Source organism: Coregonus lavaretus (assembly GCF_964263955.1).
Source record: "Coregonus lavaretus genome assembly, chromosome: 27".
Classification (NCBI taxonomy): domain Eukaryota; kingdom Metazoa; phylum Chordata; class Actinopteri; order Salmoniformes; family Salmonidae; genus Coregonus; species Coregonus lavaretus.
The window spans coordinates 6,050,749-6,077,719 of NC_140014.1; the positions used below are offsets into that span (position 1 = coordinate 6,050,749).

General features: G+C 42.6%; 1 protein-coding gene across 2 annotated transcripts; it reads left to right on the forward strand.

The window, feature by feature from the left end:
* Window positions 1-116: 116 nt before the first annotated feature.
* On the forward strand, window positions 117-15,695 carry pcmtl (l-isoaspartyl protein carboxyl methyltransferase, like). Of its 2 annotated transcripts, none has more exons than XM_084144678.1 (9): window positions 117-189; window positions 487-625; window positions 1,023-1,127; window positions 3,308-3,339; window positions 3,430-3,534; window positions 3,630-3,750; window positions 9,586-9,671; window positions 13,976-14,145; window positions 14,789-15,695. In XM_084144678.1, the coding sequence occupies exons 2-9, from the start codon at window positions 508-510 to the stop codon at window positions 14,799-14,801; spliced, it is 750 nt and encodes a 249-aa protein (XP_084000804.1). In that variant the 5' UTR covers window positions 117-189; window positions 487-507; the 3' UTR covers window positions 14,802-15,695. The 2 variants fall into 2 exon arrangements, with proteins under 2 accessions (XP_084000804.1, XP_084000805.1); XM_084144679.1 differs by having other exon boundaries at window positions 167-343.
* The last annotated feature ends 11,276 nt before the right edge of the window (window positions 15,696-26,971 follow it).

Below are 26,971 nucleotides of genomic sequence, written 5' to 3' on the forward strand. Positions count from 1 at the left end.
TGAGTGATCTGATTAGATGGGGTAACTGTCTGTCAAGTCATTCTGGGGTTCTATTGGTGCTCATTGGCTTTCAGTTATGTTAACCCAAAATTATTGGTCAGCTATGGTAGTCATGTGTGAGGACCAGGAAGTGTCCTACAACGGAGTCCAAATCTTGAAGATCGATGGTGGTAAATAGCTACTACCAAGGTACGTGTTCATAATTAGGAAAAGCTTTGCTACTCATATTAGTGTTACATGTAGTATTTTATGAGTTATGCAAACAAAACCAACCGTTTTTGCTACGTTCGCTGGCTAGCTAACAAAGGTGCTATAGTCGATTGTTTTTATATTCTCTGAAAAGGTAACGTTAGCTATTTGTTATGTAGTTTGTAGCTACTTAGTGAGTGTGACAAGTGTGTCGCGCGCGCGCGCGCGCGGTCGGTCTGAGCATACCTTGCAATGGGGTCTTTGTGTGACAGTGTGTGTTTTTATTGACATTGTCAGGGAGCTCCACCAGTGTAGGAGATGCAAGCAGTGTTCAGACTGGCAGTATTGGCAGTCCCTATGGGTGTGCTGCTGTCAAGAACCATGGCATGGATGTCCACTGGAAAGACACACCCAGAACTTATCAACCGCCTGAGAGGTATGAGAGACTGATCTCAGTCCTGGGCTGCGTTCAGCAGGACACAACATTGTGGAATGTTCAGATGGAAACATGTTACATTGACCTGTGGTTCTCAACCTTTTTTGGTTACTGTACCACCAAGTACCCCCTCATGTGCATTTTACCAGTAAGCCTATGGTCTCGAGTCTTCTCAAGGACCCCCTTGGGATAGGCCAAGTACCCAGAGGGGTACTACCCCTGGTTGAGAACTACTGATGTAGACCAAATATGCCCCTCTGGCATATAGAGCAGGAAACACACTATTGCAAGGTGCAAACAGTTTTGTTTTTTGCTGTTGAATATTGATGCCCATATCCTGCTAAAAAGCCACTGTGTTCAATAATTGTCTTTGAAAATGGCCTCCTTTACTCCAAAGAACATGGGGTTATCCGCAGTGATCGGGTGTTTGACGCCATGCTTGCCACCGACCGAGGGATCTACTCCAGAGACTACCCGTATGCTGACTCTCCTCAGTCCATAGGTACAGTGCCTAGTGAAAGTCTACACATCTAATATATATATATATATATATATATATATATATATATATATATATATATATATATATATATATATATATATTAAACTAAGATGTCTTGATTGCGTTTGTCTTCACACCCCAGAGTTAATACGATACTTGGTGGAAGCACCTTTGGCAGCCATTACAGCTGTGAATCATTTTGAATACGATTCTACCAACTTTGCACAACTCTTAGGGCAAGATACTGTATATCCATTGTTTTTGTAAAAATTGCTCAAGCTCAGTAAATTTGGTTGAGAGTTATTGATGGACAGCAATATTTAAACCTTCTCTCTGATTTTCAAGCAGATTTAAGTCAGGACTGAGATTGGAACATTCAGGAACACAACATCTGTTAGAAAGCCATTCTGGTGTGTCTTTGGCATTGAAATGTGTGTAATTGTCCCGCTGAAAATTAAAATGCTATTCCAGGGTTAGGTATTAAGAAGACTGAGGCAGGGTTTCCTCTAACTTTTTTATCTGGGCTTTGATCCATTCATATTTCAAGCATACCAATAACATGATGCTGCCACCACAATACTTGAAAATACAGAGGATCAACAACATTGTGTTCACTCCACATTACTGGCCTGTATGACAAAGTAAAAAGAAGGAAGCCTTTGTTAATAAATAAAAAATCCACTCTAAATCCTCCATTCAATTTGCAACACGGCCATTAAGTAATACTGCAAGACAACACTGCAATTTTGTAAGTATTGTGGTGGTAGCATCATGTTATGGGTATGCTGGAAGTTTTGTCATGTTCAAAATAAATATGAAAGGAGCAAATCTCAGGTAAAAGGTACAAGGGAAATCCACCTCAGTCTTCTGAAAACCTAACCCTGGGATAGTTAAATTTTTTAGCGGGACAATTACAAAACATGTAATGCCAAAGACACACCAGAATGGATTTCCAAGAGGTGTTGAGTGTTCCTGAGAGTTCCAGTCTCAGTCTTGACTTAATTTAGCTTGAAAATCAGAGAATAGGCTTATAATATTGCTGTCCATCAATGATTCCCAACCAAATTTACTGGGCTTGAGCAATTTTGATGAAAACAATGGATATACACTGAGTGATCAAAACATTAAGAACACCTTCCTTATATTGAGTTGCTTCAATATTAGAAATATTAGGAATTACTTCAGGGTAATTTACATAGGTTATAGGACTTCATCAATCTTTTTTTAGTTTTGTTCATTGATCTGCATTATATACAGAGTATACCTAATATTGAGTTGCACCCCCACTTTTGCCCTCAGAACAGCCTCAATTCGTCAGGGTATGAACTCTACAAGTTGTCGAAAGCGTTCTACAGGGATGCTGGCCCATGTTGCTTCCCACAGTTGTGTCAAGTTGGCTGGATAATCCTTTGTGTGGTGGACCATTCTTGATGCACATGGAAAACTGTTGAGCATGAGAAATCCAGCAGCATTGCAGTTCTTGACACAAACCGGTGCGCCTGGCACCTACTATCATACCCCGTTCAAAGGCACTTAAATATTTTGTCTTGCCCATTCACCCTCTGAATGGCACTATACAAAATCCATGTCTCGATTGTCTCAAGGCTTAAAAATCCTTCTTTAACCTGTCAACTCCCCTTTCATCTACACTGATTGAAGTGGATTTAACAAGTGACATCAATAAGGGATCATAGCTTTCACCTGGTCAGTCTATGTCATGTAAAGAGCAGGTGTTCTTAATGTTTTGTACACTCAGTGTATGTTGCCCTAAGCGTTGTGCAAAGTTGGTAGAATCTTATTCAAAATGATTTACAGCTGTAATGGCTGCCAAAGGTGCTTCCACCAAGTATTAACTCTGGGGTGTGAAGACGTACACAATCAAGACATCTTAGCTTTTTTTAAATACATTTTTATTGTATAGTTATATTTTTGATAATTTCTCTTTCACTTTGAAAATGTGAAGTAGGTTGTGTAGATCTGTAGGAAAAAATCTAATATATTCACTTTTTAGATTACATTTTAAGGCAGAAAATGTGAAGACTGTGCAAGGGGTGTGTAGACTTTCACTAGCGACTATACATTCTGACTAGCATACAAACTTGTACAAAGTAGCATAATTGACAGTTGAATAGATGACTATCACTACATACAGTACATAATGATCTCCTTTGTTTTCATAGGATTCAAGGCAACAATCAGTGCTCCACACATGGTAAGTGTTTCAGTATAGAACTTGTAATTTTCTAAGTAGGAAAGATAATGACACAATGCTCAATATGGATGCTGTCTGGTGTTTATTCAGCATGCACATGCCCTGGAGGTGCTAAGTGACAAGCTAATGGATGGGGCATCTGCATTGGATGTGGGATCAGGAAGTGGCTATCTCACAGCGTGCTTTGCGAGGATGGTAAATTCCAGAATCGATTTGTATGAGTTCATACTTTACAATAATCATATTTGTGATATTTCCTCATAGTAATTTGCTTCTCTTTCCCTTTGTAGGTAGGGCCGACAGGGAAAGTAGTAGGGATTGAACACATAGATGAGCTGGTCCAAACCTCTGTGAGGAACGTCCAGGCTGACGACCCCGAGCTGCTCTCTTCAGGGCGTATCAGACTTGTCGGTAAGTCCGGTGACTGAAAGGCTATGTATTCAGCTCTATGTTCAGACAACATACAATGCAAATTATAGGTCATGTTTTTTGTTAAACAAATAATGAAAGATGTAAAGGTTGAGTTGGCAAACCATATTTAGTCATCATGAGACACTATATGTTTGTATTGGTGTCTGATAAATCTGAGATTTCTCAGTGGTGTCATTCCCTATGGGATTAGTGACCATTCAATAATTTATTGCACAAGAAAGGCTCAGAAAATGCTCTTACTGTCGCAACATAATATAATAATAACATAATAATAACTGTTAGGTGTCTGAAACATTATAGCAAAGATGCATTTATTGATCACTTGAATAAAGTACATTGGGACCCGGTACTTACATGTCTAAATATGGATAAAGCATGGGACTGTTTCAACAACTGTTTCTTAAGCATTGTGGATATAGTGGCTCCATGGAAAACCATAGGAATTAAAACAAAGAACTGAACCTTGGATGAATCAGGAAATCCTTGAGGCCGTTAAATCAAGGAATACTGCATTTCTAGAATATAACAGAACCAAAGAGGAAGATGCTTTCACTAGACACAGAACCCTAAGGAACAAAGCTAGTCAGATGATTGAAGATGCCAAAAATTCATATTTTAAAACAAAATTGGTGAGAATAGGCATACTCCTAGGATGTTGTGGCAGTCCCTAAAACAGTAGGGATATAGAAATAAACAGAAAACGAATAGCAAAAGCTTGGTTAGTGAGGTCAATGGAGAAGTCACGTTTGACAAGGAAGTGGCAGCTGACAATCTCAATACCGTTTTCACAACAGTTTCCTCAAATTTGGTTGAGAAGCTACCCGGTTGTACTGGAGTGTATGGTAGGGTCAGGTCCTAGGCTATTACTCCAAGATGGGTGTACAAGCTGATGCCTTTTCCTATTTTCGCGTTTCTCAGGCTGAAGTTGTCAAGAGAACTAAACTGCTCTAAAGCTACAGGCCTCAACAATATCCCTGCCAGGTTTTTAAGAGGTTCCCACGGATACGAAACTTGCTAGAGTGATCCCTGTCTACAAGAAGGGCAGCAAAACAGACAAGTGCAACCTGTATCTATTTTGAGTGTGCTGTCTAAAGTGCTGGAAAAATAAATGTATGAACAGATAGAGGAATATACTAGTAAGAATAATATTTTATACGAACTACAGTCTGGTTTTTAAAAGTCCCACTCCACTGACACGTCTATTGTTTTTAACTGACTTTATCAGGAAAGAAGTTGACCAGGGAAATTTCTGTGGAATGGTAATGCTGGATCTGCAGAAGGCATTTGACATGGTTGTTCATATTATCATGCTCTATAAGTTTAAAAGCCTTTGGTTTTAAGAGCAGGGCCACTGACTGGGTTACATCCTATTTAATAGGTAGAGACCAAATGATGGATGTTAATGGAAAACATTATATTGCAAAGGGGATTAGCTGTGGGGTGCCACAGGGGAGGACCTTGGCACACTTCTCTTCCTACTGTACATTAACGATATGAAATCAGCCTGCTCTTGTAATTCGTTTTTGTATGCTGATGACTCTGCTCTACTGATGTCCCATAAGAACAAAGCCTCAGTAGAAGAGATCCTTAGTGCGGCGTTATCCAATATCACTAAATGGCTTTCAGATAACAAACTTTCAGTGCATCTTGGAAAAACAGAATCCATCTTATTTGGTTCCAGAGTAAAGCTTGCAAGGCCCCCTAGTTTTAGTTGCAAAGCAACTCAGTGGTTACACCAAAAACCTCAGTCAGCTAGCTTGGGTGTGAATTGGATAGGTACAGTTGAAGTCGGAGGTTTACATACACCTTAGCCAATTACATTTAATCCTAGTAAAAATTCCCTATTTTAGGTCAGTTAGGATCACTACTTTACTATTATTCTGACATTTCACATTCTTAAAATAGAGAGAATGATTTATTTAAGCTTTTATTTCTTTCATCACATTCCCAGTGGGTCAGAAGTTTACATACACTCAATTAGTATTTGGAAGCATTACCTTTAAATTGTTTAACTTGGGTCAAACGTTTCGGGTAGCCTTCCAGAAAGCTTCCCACAATAAGTTGGGTGAATTTTGGCCCCTTCCTCCTGACAGAGCTGGTGTAACTGAGTCAGGTTTGTAGGCCTCCTTGCTCGCACACGCTTTTTCAGTTCTGCCCACACATTTTCTATAAGAGGTCAGGGCTTTGTGATGGCCACTCCAATACCTTGACTTTGTTGTCCTTAAGCCATTTTGCCACAACTTTGGAAGTATGCTTGGGGGTCATTGTCCATTTGGAAGACCCATTTGCGACCAAGCTTTAACTTCCTGACTGATGTCTTGAGATGTTGCTTCAATATATCCACATAATTTTCCTCCCTCATGATGCCATCTATTTTTTGAAGTGCAACAATCCCTCCTGCAGCAAAGCACCCCCACAGCATGATGCTGCCACCCCCGTGCTTCACGGTTGGGATGGTGTTCTTCGGCTTGCAAGCCTTCCCCTTTTTCCTCCAAAAATAACGATGGTCATTATGGCCAAACAGTTCTATTTTTGTTTCATCAGACCAGAGGACAATTCTCCAAAAAGTAAGATCTTTGTCTCCATGTGCAATTGCAAACCATAGTCTGGCTTTTTTATGGCGGTTTTGGAGCAGTAGCTTCTTCCTTGCTGAGCGGCCTTTCAGGTTATGTCGATATAGGACTCGTTTTACTGTGGATATACAGTGGGGAGAACAAGTATTTGATACACTGCCGATTTTGCAGGTTTTCCTACTTACAAAGCATGTACAGGTCTGTAATTTTTATCATAGGCACACTTCAACTGTGAGAGACGGAATCTAAAACAAAAATCCAGAAAATCACATTGTATGATTTTTACATTTTATTGGATGAAATAAGTATTTGATCACCTACCAACCAGTAAGAATTCCGGCTCTCACAGACCTGTTAGTTTTTCTTTAAGAATCCCTCCTGTTCTCCACTCATTACCTGTATTAACTGCACCTGTTTGAACTCGTTGCCTGTATAAAAGACACCTGTCCACACACTCAATCAAACAGACTCCAACCTCTTCACAATGGCCAAGACCAGAGAGCTGTGTAAGGACATCAGGGATAAAATTGTAGACCTGCACAAGGCTGGGATGGGCTACAGGACAATAGGCAAGCAGCTTGGTGAGAAGGCAACAACTGTTGGCGCAATTATTAGAAAATGGAAGAAGTTCAAGATGACGGTCAATCATCCTCGGTCTGGGGCTCCATGCAAGATCTCACCTCGTGGGGCATCAATGATCATAAGGAAGGTGAGGGATCAGCCCAGAACTACCGTTAGGACCTGGTCAATGACCTGAAGAGAGCTGGAACCACCGTCTCAAAGAAAACCATTAGTAACACACTATGCCGTCATGGATTAAAATCCTGCAGCGCACGCAAGGTCCCCCTGCTCAAGCCAGCGCATGTCCAGGCCCGTCTGAAGTTTGCCAATGACCATCTGGATGATCCAGAGGAGGAATGGAAGAAGGTCATGTGGTCTGATGAGACAAAAATATAGCTTTTTGGTCTAAACTCCACTCGCCATGTTTGGAGGAAGAAGAAGGATGAGTACAACCCCAAGAACACCATCCCAACCGTGAAGCATGGAGGTGGAAACATCATTCTTTGGGGATGCTTTTCTGCAAAGGGGACAGGACGACTGCACCGTATTGAGGGGAGGATGGATGGGGCCATGTATCGCGAGATCTTGGCCAACAACCTCCTTCCCTCAGTAAGAGCATTGAAGATGGGTCGTGGCTGGGTCTTCTAGCATGACAACGACCCGAAACACACAGCCAGGGCAACTAAGGAGTGGCTCCGTAAGAAGCATCTCAATGTCCTGGAGTGGCCTAGCCAGTCTCCAGACCTGAACCCAATAGAAAATCTTTGGAGGGAGCTGAAAGTCCGTATTGCCCAGCGACAACCCCGAAACCTGAAGGATCTGGAGAAGGTCTGTATGTAGGAGTGGGCCAAAATCCCTGCTGCCGTGTGTGCAAACCTGGTCAAGACCTACAGGAAACATATGATCTCTGTAATTGCAAACAAAGGTTTCTGTACCAAATATTAAGTTCTGCTTTTTTGATGTATCAAATACTTATGTCATGCAATAAAATGCAAATTAATTACTTAAAAATCATACAATGTGATTTTCTGGATTTTTGTTTTAGATTCCGTCTCTCACAGTTGAAGTGTACCTATGATAAAAATTACAGACCTCTACATGCTTTGTAAGTAGGAAAACCTGCAAAATCGGCAGTGTATCAAATACTTGTTCTCCCCACTGTAGATACTTTTGTACCTGTTTCCTCCAGCATCTTCACAAAGTCCTTTGCTGTTGTTCTGGGATTGCTTTGCACTTTTCGCACCAAAGTACGTTCATCTCTAGGAGACAGAACACGTCTCCTTCCTGAGCGGTATGACGGCTGTGTGGTCCCATGGTGTTTATACTTGCGTACTATTGTATGTACAGATGACCGTGGTACCTTCAGGCGTTTGGAAATTGCTCCCAAGGATGAACCAGACTTGTGGAGGTCTACAATTTTTTTCCTGAGGTCTTGCCTGATTTATTTTGATTTTCCCATGATGTCAAGCAAAGAGGCACTGAGTTTGAAGGTAGGCCTTGAAATACATCCACAGGTACACCTCCAATTGGATTCAAATGATGTCAATTAGCCTATCAGAAGCTTCTAAAGCCATGACATAATTTTCTGGAATTTTCCAAGCTGTTTAAAGGCACCGTCAACTTAGTGTATGTAAACTTCTGACCCACTGGAATTGTGATACAGTGAATTATAAGTGAAATAATCTGTCTGTAAACAATTGTTGGAAAAATTACTTTTGTCATGCACAAAGTAGATGTCCTAACCGACTTGCCAAAACTATAGTTTGTTAACAAGACATTTGTGGAGTGGTTGAAAAACGAGTTTTAATTCGTTTTAAGTGTATGTAAACGTCAGACTTCAACTGTACCTGACTGGTGAGACTATGGCCCTAAAGGTTTTAACAAAGATAAACCAAAAAATTAAATTCGTAGCTCGGACCTCAAAATATCTTGATAGTGGCACCCTAAAGACTCTGGCAGGTGCGCTACTTCAGTGTCACTTTGATTATGCGTGGACATCATGGTTCACCAGCATCCCTAAACATCTAAAGATCATGTAAACTACAGACCAGACAAAACAAGCTGGTGAGAGTTGTACTTAAACTCCCCCCTCGTACTCATCTGGAGGTCAAACGTTTTAATTATCTAGGCTGGCTATCTGTAGAGAAAAGGGTCATATTAAATCAACTTGGTCGGGTCCATAGAATTATTACTGACTCAGCCCCAAGGTACCTATCGAATAATTTTACTTATATTAGAGATGTCCACCAATACAACACCAGAGCCAGAGACTCTGATATTGTCTTTTTAAATTTAAATGTCTGGTAAGAACACCTTTTTATATACCGGCACTGTTGAGTGGAACAACCTTCCACAGCAACTCAAAGCCATGCTGACCATAACTTCATTTAAAAAGAATGTCAAAAGCTGGCTAATGATCAAGCAATATCAAAAATATTAAAAATACATATCTGTGTAATGCTCTAGGCTATGACAATGTCGTCCTGTCCTTTGTTTTGTTATGTGTTACCAAAGTATGCCTAGTAAAGGACCACAATGAAAATACATTTTCAAACTTTGTTGTGTCATCCTCTGATGCATTATCCACGTGTGATTTGTATTGTGTTTTAAATTGTCAAATACATTCTCTCTTCTCTCCAAACACCAAAACAATGTTTGATAATATTCATGTTTTTCTCAGTCGGAGATGGACGGTTAGGCTACCCTGATGGAGCCCCATATGATGCCATTCACGTAGGGGCAGCCGCGCCTACGCTCCCTACAGCTGTAAGGACTTGGCCGATCTATAACTTTCAAGCCAGTGTTTTTATTTGACTGACGACTTGAATTTATCATCAGTAATAGATGCGGTAAAGAGGTCAGTTGAACTTTAGCGAAAACAATGGAATTGCCATGGTAACACGTGGGGTTTCCTCATTGCCCCCAAGTTAAATTAGCCTACATTTAGGGTATTGTTTATGTGTATTTCACACTATGCTGAGGTAAAAATGTCAGTATATAGGGCCTCCCGAGTGGCGCAGTGATCTAAGGCACTGCATCGCAGTGTTGCGGCGTCACTACAGCCTGGGGTTCGATCCCAGGCTTTGTCATTACCGGCCGTGACCGGGAGTCCCATAGGGTGGCGCACAATTGGCCCAGCTTTGTCCGGGTTAGGTGAAGGTTTTACTTGGCTCATCGCTCTCTAGCAACTCCTTGTGGCGAGCCGGGCACCTGCAGGCTGACTTCGGTCGTCAGTTGAACAGTGTTTCCTCCGACACATTGGTGCAGCTGGCTTACGGGTTAAGCGGGCAGGTGTTTAGAAGCGCAGTTTGGTGGGTCATGTTTCGGAGGACTCGACCTTCGCCTCTCCCAAACCCGTTGGGGAGTTGCAGCGATGAGACAAGATTGTTATCACGAAATTGGGGAGAAAAAGGGGTAAAAAAAATCAAATATCTCATAATGCCTGTAGGGATGTCAACCCCAATACGTGTTCATGTCATCATCACCAATCAACTGCATTACAGTTAAAAACGACTTTGTCTACCACCACCGATTTCTGTATGCTAGCTATGCTAACCAGCTTATACAAACGGGAGTTAGCATTTAGCCATGGTATGCAGAGAAAACAGCCAAATATATCCAAATCGGACTTACATTGCCTTCAGAAAGTATTCACACCCCTTGACTTTTAACAAAGTGGGATCAAAATGTACCCATCTACACACAATACCCCATAATGACAAAGTGAAAACATGGTTTTAGATATTTTTGCAAATGTATTGAAAATGAAATACAGAAATATCTAATTTACATAGTATTCACACCCCTGAGTCAATACTTTGTAGAAGCACCTTTGGCAGTGATTACAGCTGTGAGTCGTTCTGGATATTCCACACCTGGATTGTGCAACATTTGCTAATTTATTATTTTCAAAATTCTTCAAGCTCTGTCAAATTGGTTGTTGATCATTGCTAAACAACCATTTTCAGATTTGGCCTTGTGTTTTAGGTTATTGTCCTGCTGAAAGTGGAATTCTGGTGAAAAGCAGACTGAACCAGGTTTTCCACTAGGATTTTGCCTGTGCTTAGCATTCCGTTTTATTTTTAACCAGAAAAATTCCCCAGTAATTAACGATTACAAGGATGCACATAACATGATGCAGCCACCACTATGCTTGAAAATATGGAGAGGTACTCGGTAATGTTGTATTGAATTTGCCTCAAACATAACACTTTGTATTCAGGACATAAAGTTAATTGCTTTGCCACATTTTTTGCAGTATTATTTTAGTGCCTTGTCGCAAACAAGGTGCATGTTTTAGAATATGTTTTATTCTGTACAGGCTTCCTTCTTTTCACTCTGTCAATTAGGCTAGTATTGTGGAGTAACTACAATGTTGTTAATCCCTCCTCAGTTTTCTCCTATCACAGCCATTAAACTCATGGTGAAATCCCAGAGCGGTTTCCTTTCTCTCCGGCAAATGAGTTAGGAAGGATGCCTGTATCTTTGTAGTGGCTGGGTGTATTGATACACCATCCAAAGCCTAATTAATAACTTCACCATGCTCAAAGGGATATTCAGTGTCTGTGTTTATTTTTTATTTTTTTTGGTGATCTACCAATCTTTGCGAGGCATTAGAAAACATCCCTGGTCTTTGTGGTTGAATCTGTGTTTTAAATTCACTGCTCATGTTAAAAAGTATTATTGCACACAGAGTGAGCCCATGCAACTTATTATGTGACTTGTTAAGCACATTTTTACTCCTGAACTTATTTAGGCTTGCCATGACAAAGAGGTTGAATACTTATTGACTCAAGACAATTAATTTGTAAAAATTTCTACAATAAAAAACATAATTCTACTTTGACATTATGGGGTATTGTGTGTAAGCCAATGACAAAGAAATCTAAATGGGGTATTGTGTGTAAGCCAATGACAAAGAAATCTAAATTGAATACATTTTAAATTCTGTCTAACACAATGTGGAAAAAGTCAAGGGTTGTGAATACTTTTTGAAGGCACTATAAGTAACCACATTGTGGACCTGTTACAATACATATATCATGACGGATTTGACGAATATGAATACGAATTGTTAGATCAGATTTATTGAATGTGTGCCAATCTGGTCAATGGAACGTCTGTGTTCCATTGCCTCCTTTACCGCATCTATATCGGAACGTCATTAAGGCCATTATGTTAGAGCATTATTACAACATTATGGGCATTATGTTAGAGCATTATTACACCATTAAATGCATTATGATGTCAAAGCATTACTACATCATTAATGGCATTAGGATTTCAGAGCAATTTAAATCATTATGGGAATTACAGTGGGGGAAAAAAGTATTTAGTCAGCCACCAATTGTGCAAGTTCTCCCACTTAAAAAGATGAGAGAGGCCTGTAATTTTCATCATAGGTACACGTCAACTATGACAGACAAATTGAGGGAAAAATCCAGAAAATCACATTGTAGGATTTTTAATGAATTTATTTGCAAATTATGGTGGAAAATAAGTATTTGGTCCCCTACAAACAAGCAAGATTTCTGGCTCTCACAGACCTGTAACTTCTTCTTTAAGAGGCTCCTCTGTCCTCCACTCGTTACCTGTATTAATGGCACCTGTTTGAACTTGTTATCAGTATAAAAGACACCTGTCCACAACCTCAAACAGTCACACTCCAAACTCCACTATGCCCAAGACCAAAGAGCTGTCAAAGGACACCAGAAACAAAATTGTAGACCTGCACCAGGCTGGGAAGACTGAATCTGCAATAGGTAAGCAGCTTGGTTTGAAGAAATCAACTGTGGGAGCAATTATTAGGAAATGGAAGACATACAAGACCACTGATAATCTCCCTCGATCTGGGGCTCCACGCAAGATCTCACCCCGTGGGGTCAAAATGATCACAAGAACGGTGAGCAAAAATCCCAGAACCACACGGGGGGACCTAGTGAATGACCTGCAGAGAGCTGGGACCAAAGTAACAAAGCCTACCATCAGTAACACACTACGCCGCCAGGGACTCAAATCCTGCAGTGCCAGACGTGTCCCCCTGCTTAAGCCAGTACATGTCCAGGCCCGTCTGAAGTTTTCTAGAGTGCATTTGGATGATCCAGAAGAGGATTGGGAGAATGTCATATGGTCAGATGAATCCAAAATAGAACTTTTTGGTAAAAACTCAACTCGTCGTGTTTGGAGGACAAAGAATGCTGAGTTGCATCCAAAGAACACCATACCTACTGTGAAGCATGGGGGTGGAAACATCATGCTTTGGGGCTGTTTTTCTGCAAAGGGACCAGGACGACTGATCCGTGTAAAGGAAAGAATGAATGGGGCCATGTATCGTGAGATTTTGAGTGAAAACCTCCTTCCATCAGCAAGGGCATTGAAGATTAAACGTGGCTGGGTCTTTCAGCATGACAATGATCCCAAACACACCGCCCGGGCAACGAAGGAGTGGCTTCGTAAGCAGCATTTCAAGGACCTGGAGTGGCCTAGCCAGTCTCCAGATCTCAACCCCATAGAAAATCTTTGGAGGGAGTTGAAAGTCTGTGTTGCCCAGCGACAGCCCCAAAACATCACTGCTCTAGAGGAGATCTGCATGGAGGAATGGGCCAAAATACCAGCAACAGTGTGTGAAAACCTTGTGAAGACTTACAGAAAACGTTTGACCTGTGTCATTGGCAACAAAGGGTATATAACAAAGTATTGAGAAACTTTTGTTATTGACCAAATACTTATTTTCCACCATAATTTGCAAATAAATTCATAAAAAATCCTACAATGTGATTTTCTGGAGAGAAAAAAATGCTCATTTTGTCTGTCATAGTTGACGTGTACCTATGATGAAAATTACAGGCCTCTCTCATCTTTTTAAGTGGGAGAACTTGCACAATTGGTGGCTGACTAAATACTTTTTTCCCCCACTGTATATCAGAGCATTATAACATCATTAACATATATTTTACAACATTGTCTTTTCACAAGGGAGGTAAAGTAAATGTGTGCATTTTTCATGCTCAAGATAATTACTTCAAAACCTGTGATATTGCATTCTCATCATTTATGCCTTCATTACACAGCTCCTGGATCAGTTGAAGCCTGGTGGAAGGCTGGTCTTGCCTGTTGGTCCTGATGGGGGAAGCCAGGTCCTAGAACAGTACGATCGCCAGAGTGACGGCACCTTCATCAGGAAAGCCCTAATGGGTGTGATCTATGTTCCTTTGACTGACAAGCGACGCCAATGGCCTGGGTACGTATACAGACTGACCAGTTGAAAGCTATGATCCTTTATTGATGTCACTTGTTAAATCCACTACAATCAGTGATGAAGGGGAGTTGACAGGTTAAATAAGGATTTTTTAGCCTTGAGACAATTGAGACATGGATTGTGTGAGTGCCATTCAGAGGGTGAATGGGCAAGACAAAATATTTACGTGCCGGTTTGTGTCAAGAACAGCAACGGAGCTGGGTTTTTCACGCTGAACAGTTTCCCATGTGTATCAAGAATGGTCCACCACCCAAAGGACGTCCAGCCAACTTGACACAACTGTGGGAAGCATTGGAGTCAACATGGGCCAGCATCCCTGTGGAACGCTTTCGACACCTCGTAGAGTTCATGCGTCGACGAATTGAGGCTGTTCTGATGGCAAAGGGAGGGGGGTGCAACTCAATATTAGGAAGGTTTTCGAATGTTTGGTATACACAGCGTATATAATGCAGATCAATGAGCAAAACAAACAAAATATTAAAGTCCTAAAACCTATACTTTGTATGTAAATTACCCTGAAGTCAGTTTGTCACCATGACCTGCTATCATGACCTTACCTTAGTTCATCATCCCACATCTATAATTATTTCTCCTGAGAGATGCTGTTCTGTGTTTCTCTTTCCAGAGGTGAGCTCTGACTGCCATATGGTGTGGTTGCCCCTGCAGGAGATGGCGCTGGTGCTGCAGCTCTTGTGTTCCCTAGATCGCCATATGTCTGCAGCCTAGCAACACGTCCTATGTGCTTATTGACTAAAACTGGACCGCAGATGACAGTTGTCCCAGGGGGTTGAAGAGGGTTGCCAAGGGCTTTTGGATTAATGAGTCTGTCTGTGGTTACTATCGTTCATTTAAGTGTACCCGTTTTGTACATGGAGGAGTTGCATTCAGAACATCAACACAATGTTTATGTTCCTCACAGATGTCTGGCTGAAAGGTTGGCTTATTTATTAGAAGGTTACATAAAATATACATATGATGTAATTTTACAAAGATGCAACACTCATACAAATTAAGTGATTGGGCTTCATCAACCAACATGAAGATTAGATGTCTTGATAAAAGTGAACAAATTAATGTCTGACGTGAATCCAAGTAAACATAGTGACCTAAATGACCACAATTACTCTGTCTTAGCAACAGAAAAACAACCCGTTTTACATAGCGATGAGAATACATGTACTTTATTTTGAAAAAATTATTGAAATGATTATACAGAAATGCCATACCCTATTAATAAAAACATAGTAATGAAAATGCTTGTTTGTGTGTAAATGTATGGGAAATAATGTTGCTTTCTTTGAGACATTGTGGATTGTTTGGCTTCGGTTTTTGTATCCATCTACAGTGCCTTCAAAGTATTCACACCCCTTGACTTTTTCCACATTTTGTTGTGTTTCAGCCTGAATTTCAAGTGGATTAAATTTAGTGTTTATCTTCACTGGCCTACACAATACCCCATAATGTCAGTGGAATTATGTTTTTAGACATTTTTACAAATTCATTCTAAATAAAAAGCTGAAATGTCTTGAGTGAATAAGTATTCAACCCCTTTGTTTTGGCAAGCCTAAATTAATTCAGGATAAAAAAATTGCTTAACAAATCAAATCACATTTTGTTGGCCACATACACATATTTAGCATAAGTTATTGTGGGTGTAGCAAAATGCTTTTGATCCTAGCTCCAACAGTGCAGTAATATCTAACAATACACACATCTAAAAATGTAAAAGAATGGAATTAAGAAATATATAAATATTAGGACGAGCAATGTCGGAGTCCAGAGTGAGTATGTATGTATGTACACTGCCGTTCAAAAGTTTGGGGTCACTTAGAAAGGTCCTTGTTTTGGAAAGAAAAGCAATTTTTTTGTCCATTAAAATAACATCAAATTGATCAGAAATACAGTGTAGACATTGTTAATGTTGTAAATGGCTATTGTAGCTGGAAACGGCAGATTTTGTATGGAATATCTACACATAGGCGTACAGAGGCCCATTATCAGCAACCATCAGTCCTGTGTTCCAATGGCATGTTGTGTTTGCTAATCCAAGTTTATCATTTTAAAAGGCTAATTGATCATTAGAAAACCCTTTTGCAATTATGTTAGCACAGCTGAAAACTGTTGTGCTGATTTAAAGAAGCAATACAACTGGATTTCTTGAGACTAGTTGAGTATCTGGAGCATCAGCAATTGTGGGTTCGATTACAGGCTCAAAATGGCCAGAAACAAATAACTTTATCTGAAACTCGTCAGTCTATTTTTGTTCTGAGAAATGAAAGCTATTCCATGCGAGAAATTGCCAAGAAACTGAAGATCTCGTACAACGCTGTGTACTACTCCCTTCACAGAACAGCGCAAACAGGCTCTAACCATAATAGAAAGAGGAGTGGGAGGCCCCGGTGCACAACTGAGCAAGAGGACAAATACAGAGTGTCTAGTTTGAGAAACAGACGCCTCACAGGTCCTCAACTGGCAGCTTCATTAAATAGTACCCACAGAACACCAGTCTCAACGGCAACAGTGAAGAAACGACTCCGGGATGCAGAGTTGCAAAGAAAAAGCCAAATCTCAGACTGCCCATCTTAATATTATATTTTTATTGGTATGGGTTTTTCACTACTAAATGACACCAATAAGAAGAAGAGACTTGCTTGGACCAAGAAACACGAGCAATGGACATTAGACCAGTGGAAATGTGTCCTTTGGTCTGCAGCCCAAATTTGAGATTTTTGGAGATCCAAATGCCGTGTTTTTGTGAGACGCGGTGTGGGTGAACGGATGATCTCCACATGTGTATTTGCCACCATAAAGCATGGAGGAGGCGGTGTTAGAGTGTGGGGGTGCTTTATTGGTGACACTGTCTGTGATTTATTTAGAATTCACAGCATTCTGCAGCGATACGCCATCCCATCTGGTTTGGGCTTAGTGGGACTATCATTTGTTTTTCAACAGGACAATGACCCAACACACCTCCAGGCTGCGTAAGGGCTATTTTACCAAGAAGGTGAGTGATGGAGTGCTGCATCAGATGACCTGGCCTCCACAATCCCCCGATCTCAACCAAATTGAGATGGTTTGGGATGAGTCGGACCGCAGAGTGAAGGAAAAGCAGCCAACAAGTGCTCAGCATATGTGGGAACTCCTTCAAGACTGTTGGAAAAGTATTCCAGGTGAAGCTGGTTGAGAGAACGCTAAGAGTGTGCAAAGCTGTCATCACGGCAAAGGGTTGCTATTTGAAGAATCTCAAATATAAAATAAATTTGTTTAACACTTATTTGGTTAGTACATGATTCCATACAGTGAGGGAAAAAAGTATTTGATCCCCTGCTGATTTTGTATGTTTGCCCACTGACAAAGAAATGATCAGTCTATAATTTTAATGGTAGATTTATTTGAACAGTGAGAGACAGAATAACAACAAAAAAATCCAGAAAAACGCATGTCAAACATTTTATGAATTTATTTGCATTTTAATGAGGGAAATAAGTATTTGACCCCTCTGCAAAACATGACTTAGTACTTGGTGGCAAAACTCTTGTTGGCAATCACAGAGGTCAGATGTTTCTTCTGTTGGCCACCAGGTTTGCACACATCTCAGGAGGGATTTTGTCCCACTCCTCTTTGCAGATCTTCTCCAAGTCATTAAGGTTTCGAGGCTGACGTTTGGCAACTCGAACCTTCAGCTCCCTCCACAGATTTTCTATGGGATTAAGGTCTGGAGACTGGCTAGGCCACTCCAGGACCTTAATGTGCTTCTTCTTGAGCCACTCCTTTGTTGACTTGGCCGTGTGTTTTGGGTCATTGTCATGCTGGAATACCCATCCACGACCTACTTTCAATGAGGGAAGGAGGTTCTCACCCAAGATTTGACGGTACATGGCCCCGTCCATCATCCCTTTGATGCGGTGAAGTTGTCCTGTCCCCTTAGCAGAAAAACACCCCCAAAGCATAATGTTTCCACCTCCATGTTTGACGGTGGGGATGGTGTTCTTGGGGTCATAGGCAGCATTCCTCCTCCTCCAAACACGGCGAGTTGAGTTGATGCCAAAGAGCTCCATTTTGGTCTCATCTGACCACAACACTTTCACCCAGTTCTCCTCTGAATCATTCAGATGTTCATTGGCAAACTTCAGACGGGCATGTATATATGCTTTCTTGAGCAGGGGGACCTTGCGGGCGCTGCAGGATGTCAGTCCTTCAAGGCATAGTGTGTTATCAATTGTTTTCTTGGTGACTATGGTCCCAGCTGCCTTGAGATCATTGACAAGATCCTCCCGCGTAGTTCTGGGCTGGTTCCTCACTGTTCTCATGATCATTGCAACTCCACGAGGTGAGATCTTCCATGGAGCCCCAGGCCGAGGGAGATTGACAGTTATTTTGTGTTTCTTCCATTTGCGAATGATCGCACCAACTGTTGTCACCTTCTCACCAAGCTGCTTGGCGATGGTCTTGTAGCCCATTCCAGCCTTGTGTAGGTCTACAATCTTGTCCCTGACATCCTTGGAGAGCTCTTTGGTCTTGGCCAAAGTGGAGAGTTTGGAATCTGATTGATTGATTTCTTCTGTGGACATGTGTCTTTTATACAGGTAACAAGCTGAGATTAGGAGCACTCCCTTTAAGAGTGTGCGCCTAATCTCAGCTCGTTACCTGTATAAAAGACACCTGGGAGCCAGAAATCTTTCTGATTGAGAGGGGGTCAAATACTTATTTCCCTCATTAAAATGCAAATAAATGTATAACATTTTTGACATGCGTTTTTCTGGAGTTTTTTGTTGTTATTCTGTCTCTCACTGTTCAAATTATAGACTGATCATTTCTTTGTCAGTGGGCAAACGTACAAAATCAGCAGGGGATCAAATACTTTTTTCCCTCACTGTAGAAAAACCCTGGAATGAGTAGGTGTGTCCAAAGTTTTGACTTGTTCTGTATATATATGATGGCATGTATAGACATTATGGACAGTACATGGATAGAATACAGTGCATTTGGAAAGTATTCAGACCACATTTTATTACTTTATTGCCTTATTCTAAAATGGATGTAAAAATAAATAAATGTATCTTATCAATCTACACACAATACACCATAATAACAAAGCGAAACAGGTTTTTAGAAATGTTTGCAAATGTATTTAAAAAAGTATTCAGACCCTTTGCTATGAGTCTCGAAATTGAGCTCAGGTGCATCCTGTTTCCATTGATCATCCTTGAGATGTTTCTACAACTTGATTGGAGTCCACCTGTGGTACATTCAATTGATTGGACATGATTTGGAAAGGCACATACCTGTCTATATAAGGTCCCACAGTTGACAGTGCATGTCAGAGCAAAAACCAAGCCATGAGGTCGAAGGAATTGTACGTAGAGCTCCGAGACAGAATTGTGTTGAGGCACAGATCTAGTGAAGGGTACCCAAACAATTTCTGCAGCATTGAAGGTCCCCAAGAACATTCTTAAATGGAAATTGTTTGGAACCACCAAGACTCTTCCAAGAGCTGGCCGCCCGACCAAACTGAGCAATCGGGAGAGAAGCGCCTTGGTCAGGGAGGTGACCAAGAACCCGATGGTCACTCTGACAGAGCTCTAGAGTTCCTCTGTGGAGATTGGAGAACCTTCCAGAAGGACAACCATCTCTGCAGCACTCCACCAATGAGGCCTTTATGGTAGAGTGGCCAGATGGAAACCACTCCTCAGTAAAAGACACATGACAGCCCGCTTGGGCACCTAAAGACTCTCAGACCATAAGAAACAAGATTCTCTGGTCTGATGAAACCAAGATTGAACTCTTTGGCCTGAATGCGAAGCGTCACATCTGGAGGCAACCTGGCACCATCCCTACGGTGAAGCATGTTGGTGGCAGCATCATGCTTGGGGATGTTTTTCAGCAGCAGGGACTGGGACACTAGTCAGGATCGAGCGAAAGATGAACAGAGCAAAGTATAGAGAGATCCTAGATGAAAACCTGCTCCAGAGCGCTCATGACATCAGACTGGGGCGAAGGTTCACCTTACAACAGGACAACAACCCTACACACACTGCCAAGACAACGCAGGAGTGGCTTCGGGACATGTCTCTGAAAGTCCTTGAGTGGCCCAGCCAGAGCCCGGACTTGAACCCGATCTAACATCTCTGGAGAGACCTGAAAATAGCTGTGCAACAACGCTCTCCATCCAACCTGACAGAGCTTGAGAGGATATGCAGAGAAAAATGGGAGAAACTCCCCAAATACAGGTGTGCCAAGCTTGTAGTGTCATACTCAAGAAGAATCGATGCTGTAATCGCTGACAAAGGTGCTTCAACAAAGTACTGAGTAAAGGGTCTGAATACTTATGTAAATGTGCTGTTCCCGTTTTTTTTATTTTATAAATTTGCTAAAACTTCTAAAAACTTGTTTTTGCTTTGTCATTATGTGGGATTGTGTGTAGATTAATGAGGGGATTTTTTTTTTGAATCAATTTGAGAATAGGGCTGTAATGTAATAAAAAGTTAAGGGGTCTGAATACTTTCCGAATGCACTGTAATAGCATGTAGGTCTACTGTAGCATAGTAGGCCTATACAATGTTGCACCAAAAACACCTCCTCAGTCTATTCTTATCTGAAGCTGAAAACTCAAAAATAAATCCTCCTGCGGCCAAAACTCAACAGCGCCCACCAGTAGGCTGGATACAGTTTATGTTCTGATTAAAACAAAATAGGCCTACAAGAAAGGCTAATACAGTGGGGAAAAAAAGTATTTAGTCAGCCACCAATTGTGCAAGTTCTCCCACTTAAAAAGATGAGAGGCCTGTAATTTTCATCATAGGTACACGTCAACTATGACAGACAAAATGAGAAAAACAAATCCAGAAAATCACATTGTAGGATTTTTTATGAATTTATTTGCAAATTATGGTGGAAAATAAGTATTTGGTCAATAACAAAAGTTTCTCAATACTTTGTTATATACCCTTTGTTGCCAATGACACAGGTCAAACGTTTTCTGTAAGTCTTCACAAGGTTTTCACACACTGTTGCTGGTATTTTGGCCCATTCCTCCATGCAGATCTCCTCTAGAGCAGTGATGTTTTGGGGCTGTCGCTGGGCAACACGGACTTTCAACTCCCTCCAAAGATTTTCTATGGGGTTGAGATCTGGAGACTGGCTAGGCCACTCCAGGACCTTGAAATGCTTCTTATGAAGCCACTCCTTCGTTGCCCGGGCGGTGTGTTTGGGATCATTGTCATGCTGAAAGACCCAGCCACATTTCATCTTCAATGCCCTTGCTGATGGAAGGAGGTTTTCACTCAAAATCTCACGATACATGGCCCCATTCATTCTTTCCTTTACACGCATCAGTCGTCCTGGTCCCTTTGCAGAAAAACAGCCCCAAAGCATGATGTTTCCACCCCCATGCTTCACAGTAGGTATGGTGTTCTTTGGATGCAACTCAGCATTCTTTGTCCTCCAAACACGACGAGTTGAGTTTTTACCAAAAAGTTATATTTTGGTTTCATCTGACCATATGACATTCTCCCAATCCTCTTCTGGATCATCCAAATGCACTCTAGCAAACTTCAGACGGGCCTGGACATGTACTGGCTTAAGCAGGGGGACACGTCTAGCACTGCAGGATTTGAGTCGCTGGCGGCGTAGTGTGTTACTGATGGTAGGCTTTGTTACTTTGGTCCCAGCTCTCTGCAGGTCATTCACTAGGTCCCCCCGTGTGGTTCTGGGATTTTTGCTCACCGTTCTTGTGATCATTTTGACCCCACGGGGTGAGATCTTGCATGGAGCCCCAGATCGAGGGAGATTATCAGTGGTCTTGTATGTCTTCCATTTCCTAATAATTGCTCCCACCGTTGATTTCTTCAAACCAAGCTGCTTACCTATTGCAGATTCAGTCTTCCCAGCCTGGTGCAGGTCTACAATTTTGTTTCTGGTGTCCTTTGACAGCTCTTTGGTCTTGGCCATAGTGGAGTTTGGAGTGTGACTGTTTGAGGATGTGGACAGGTGTCTTTTATACTGATAACAAGTTCAAATAGGTGCCATTAATACAGGTAACGAGTGGAGGACAGAGGAGCCTCTTAAAGAAGAAGTTACAGGTCTGTGAGAGCCAGAAATCTTGCTTGTTTGTAGGTGACCAAATACTTATTTTCCACCATCATTTGCAAATAAATTCATTAAAAATACTACAATGTGATTTTCTGGATTTTTTTTCTCTCAATTTGTCTGTCATAGTTGACGTGTACCTATGATGAAAATTACAGGCCTCTCTCATCTTTTTAAGTGGGAGAACTTGCACAATTGGTGGCTGACTAAATACTTTTTTTCCCCACTGTAGATAGATAGATAGAAACTAACTAACTATCTACAGTATCTATCTGTCTGTCTGTCTCGCTGTCTGTCTATTTACCAACATGGACCTACTGTCACTCACACAGTTTTTCTGTCATGTGAGTTTTGGTACCATACTTCACAGCAATAATTATTTTTGTTGTTGAAAAGTAATCTACAGGGGATACAGATTAACCTTTTGATTTGAAAACATTTACATTTACATTTACGTCATTTAGCAGACGCTCTTATCCAGAGCGACTTACAAATTGGTGCATTCACCCTATAGCCAGTGGGTTAACCACTTTACAAATATATATATATTTATATATATATATATTTTTTTTTTTAAGGGGGGGGGGGGGGGGCGGGGGGGTAGAAGGATTACTTTATCCTATCCCAGGTATTCCTTAAAGAGGTGGGGATTCAAATGTCTCCGGAAGGTGGTGAGTGACTCCGCTGTCCTGGCGTCGTGAGGGAGATTGTTCCACCATTGGGGTGCCAGAGCAGCGAACAGTTTTGACTGGGCTGAGCGGGAACTATGCTTCCGCAGAGGAAGGGGAGCCAGCAGGCCAGAGGTGGATGAACGCAATGCCCTCGTTTGGGTGTAGGGACTGATCAGAGCCTGAAGGTACAGAGGTGCCGTTCCCCTCACAGCTCCATAGGCAAGCACCATGGTCTTGTAACAGATGCGAGCTTCAACTGGAAGCCAGTGGAGTGTGCGGAGGAGCGGGGTGACGTGAGAGAACTTGGGAAGGTTGAACACCAGACGGGCTGCGGCATTCTGGATTAGTTGTAGGGGTTTAATGGCACAGGCAGGGAGCCCAGCCAACAGCGAGTTGCAGTAATCCAGACGGGAGATGACAAGTGCCTGGATTAGGACCTGTGCCGCTTCCTGTGTAAGGCAGGGTCGTACTCTCCGAATGTTGTAGAGCATGAACCTGCAGGATCGGGTCACCGCCTTGATGTTAGCGGAGAACGACAGGGTGTTGTCCAGGGTCACGCCAAGGCTCTTCGCACTCTGGGAGGAGGACACAACGGAGTTGTCAACCGTGATGGCGAGATCATGGAACGGGCAGTCCTTCCCCGGGAGGAAGAGCAGCTCCGTCTTGCCAAGGTTCAGCTTGAGGTGGTGATCCGTCATCCATACTGATATGTCTGCCAGACATGCAGAGATGCGATTCGCCACCTGGTTATCAGAAGGGGGAAAGGAAAAGATTAGTTGTGTATCGTCAGCGTAGCAATGATAGGAGAGGCCATGTGAGGATATGACAGAGCCAAGTTACTTGGTGTATAGGGAGAATAGGAGAGGGCCTAGAACTGAGCCCTGGGGGACACCAGTGGTGAGAGCACGTGGTGCGGAGACAGCTTCTCGCCACGCCACTTGGTAGGAGCGACCGGTCAGGTAGGACGCAATCCAGGAGTGAGCCGCGCCGGAGATGCCCAGCTCGGAGAGGGTGGAGAGGAGGATCTGATGGTTCACAGTATCAAAGGCAGCAGACAGGTCTAGAAGGACAAGAGCAGAGGAGAGAGAGTTAGCTTTAGCAGTGCGGAGAGCCTCCGTGACACAGAGAAGAGCAGTCTCAGTTGAATGACCAGTCCTGAAACCTGACTGGTTTGGATCAAGAAGGTAATTCTGAGAGAGATAGCAAGAGAGTTGGCTAAAGACGGCACGCTCAATAGTTTTGGAAAGAAAAGAAAGAAGGGATACTGGTCTGTAGTTGTTGACATCAGTGGGATCGAGTGTTGGTTTTTTGAGAAGGGGTGCAACTCTCGCTCTCTTGAAGACGGAAGGGACATAGCCAGCGGCCAAGGATGAGTTGATCAGCGAGGTGAGGTAGGGGAGAAGGTCACCGGAGATGGTCTGGAGAAGAGAGGAGGGGATGGGGTCAAGCGGGCAGGTTGTTGGGCGGCCTGCAGTCACAAGTCGCAAGATTTTATCTGGAGAGAGAGGGGAGAAAGAAGTCAAAGCATAGGGTAGGGCAGTGTGAGCAGGACCAGCAGTGTCATTAGACTTAACAAACGAGGATCGGATGTCGTCAACCTTCTTTTCAAAGTGGTTGACGAAGTCATCCACAGAGAGAGAGGAGGGGGGGGGGGGGGGGATTCAGCAGGGAGGAGAATGTGGCAAAGAGCTTCCTAGGGTTAGAGGCAGATGCTTGGAATTTAGAGTGGTAGAACGTGGCCTTAGCAGCGGAAACAGATGAAGAAAATGTAGAGAGGAGGGAGTGAAAAGATGCCAGGTCGGCAGGGAGTTTAGTTTTCTTCCATTTCCGCTCCGCTGCCCGGAGCTCTGTTCTGTGAGCTCGCAATGAGTCATCAAGCCACGGAGCTGGAGGGGAGGACCGAGCCGGCCGGGAGGATAGGGGACACAGAGAGTCAAAGGATGCAGAAAGGGAGGAGAGGAGGGTTGAGGAGGCAGAATCAGGAGATTGGAGGGAGAAGGATTGAGCAGAGGGAAGAGATGATAGGATGGAAGAGGAGAGAGTAGTGGGAGAGAGAGAGCGAAGGTTGCGGCGGCGCATTACCATCTGTGTAGGGGCAGAGTGAGTAGTGTTGGAGGAGAGCGAGAGAGAAAAGGATACAAAGTAGTGGTCGGAGACATGGAGGGGAGTTGCAGTGAGATTAGTAGAAGAGCAGCATCTAGTAAAGATGAGGTCAAGCGTATTGCCTGCCTTGTGAGTAGGGGGGGACGGTGAGAGGGTGAGGTCAAAAGAGGAGAGGAGTGGAAAGAAGGAGGCAGAGAGAAATGAGTCAAATGTAGACGTAGGGAGGTTGAAATCCCCCAAAACTGTGAGGGGTGAGCCATCCTCAGGAAAGGAACTTATCAAGGCGTCAAGCTCATTGATGAACTCTCCAAGGGAACCTGGAGGGCGATAGATGACAAGGATATTAAGCTTAAATGGGCTAGTGACTGTGACAGCATGGAATTCAAATGAGGAGATAGACAGATGGGTTAGGGGAAAAATTGAGAATGTCCACTTGGGAGAGATGAGGATTCCTGTGCCACCACCCCTCTGACCAGATGCTCTCGGGGTATGCGAGAACACATGGTCAGACGAGGAGAGAGCAGTAGGAGTAGCAGTGTTTTCAGTGGTAATCCATGTTTCCGTCAGCGCCAGGAAGTCGAGGGACTGGAGGGTAGCATAGGCTGGGATGAAGTCAGCCTTGTTGGCAGCAGAACGGCAGTTCCAGAGGCTGCCTGAGACCTGGAACTCCAGGTGTGTGGTGCGTGCAGGGACCACCAGGTTAGAGAGGCAGCAGCCACGCGGTGTGAGGCGTTTGTGTAGCCTGTGCGGAGAGGAGAGAACAGGGATAGGCAGAGGCATAGTTGACAGGCTGTAGCAAAAGGCTACAATAATGCAGAGGAGATCGGAATGAAATGAACTAAACATCTGGGAAAGGAGAGAGTAGGGCCTCCCTCACCAAAACTCCCAAATATAACTCTCCCAACTTCCACCTCAGAAACTATAATTGTTTCACTGAACCACCCGAATAAAACTCTCCCAACTTCCACTTTAGAAATTAGAATTGTTGTAAACTACAGCGGTTCAATGTTTCAAGGAATAGACTCAACTTACTTTATTCAGCTAGCTAACTATGACGCCATAGCTAACTAGCATGCTAGCATCCAATAACACACAGTTTAGCACCAATACTTGGTTACAACAAACTACCAATAGTGTGTTAACACACTAAACAGATAATCCGTGTCTAGTTCCTTTCATAACGCAGCAATAATTAAACGTTGGCTAGCTAGCACAAATATATTGTATTTAGCTGCTACAGTACAGCTAGCTGGTCGTGTTGGCTAGATAGCAATGGCTGCTGTGTTGACTTTGTTTTGAAAAACGGCGGCGCTGCGAACAAATGTAGCTGGCTAAAAGGATATTGTATTTAGTTGCTACCGTTGCTAATAGCTACTCGCCAGCTAGTCCAGGAGGTGAGTTAGCTAGCTAGCTAGCTTCGTGCTACACCCGGCACCGCCGAATACAATGCTAACCTACAATAATTACATACAATAACTACCCACAACAACCCACGATGCCTACCTACAATACCTAACTACAATCTAAATACATAGTTTAAGCCTTACTCGACAAAGCCCAAGCTATGTATAAAGCCAAACTTACCCGACGCCAGCTGTCTGGGTGGCAGACAAGAAGACATTGGTCTTCTGCAATCAGTAGCTGTAATTAAGTACAGTAGCTACTAACTACCTAACGTTAATGCCTCAGATAATGAGGTTAGAAAAACAGCTGAATGGTAGGTAGCTAGCTGGCTTAATCACAGGTACTCTTAAGCGTGAAATAACATTGGAAACAACTATCCACAGTTGTTAAAAGTTACCAGTAGCTACCCGCTAGCTAGCTAGCTTTATTGGTCCAGGTAGTGGGTTAGCTAGCCTCGTGCTAGCCTCGTGCTTCACCGGGCACCGCCGAATACAATACTTACCTACAATAATTACCTACAATAACCTACAATAACTACCTAA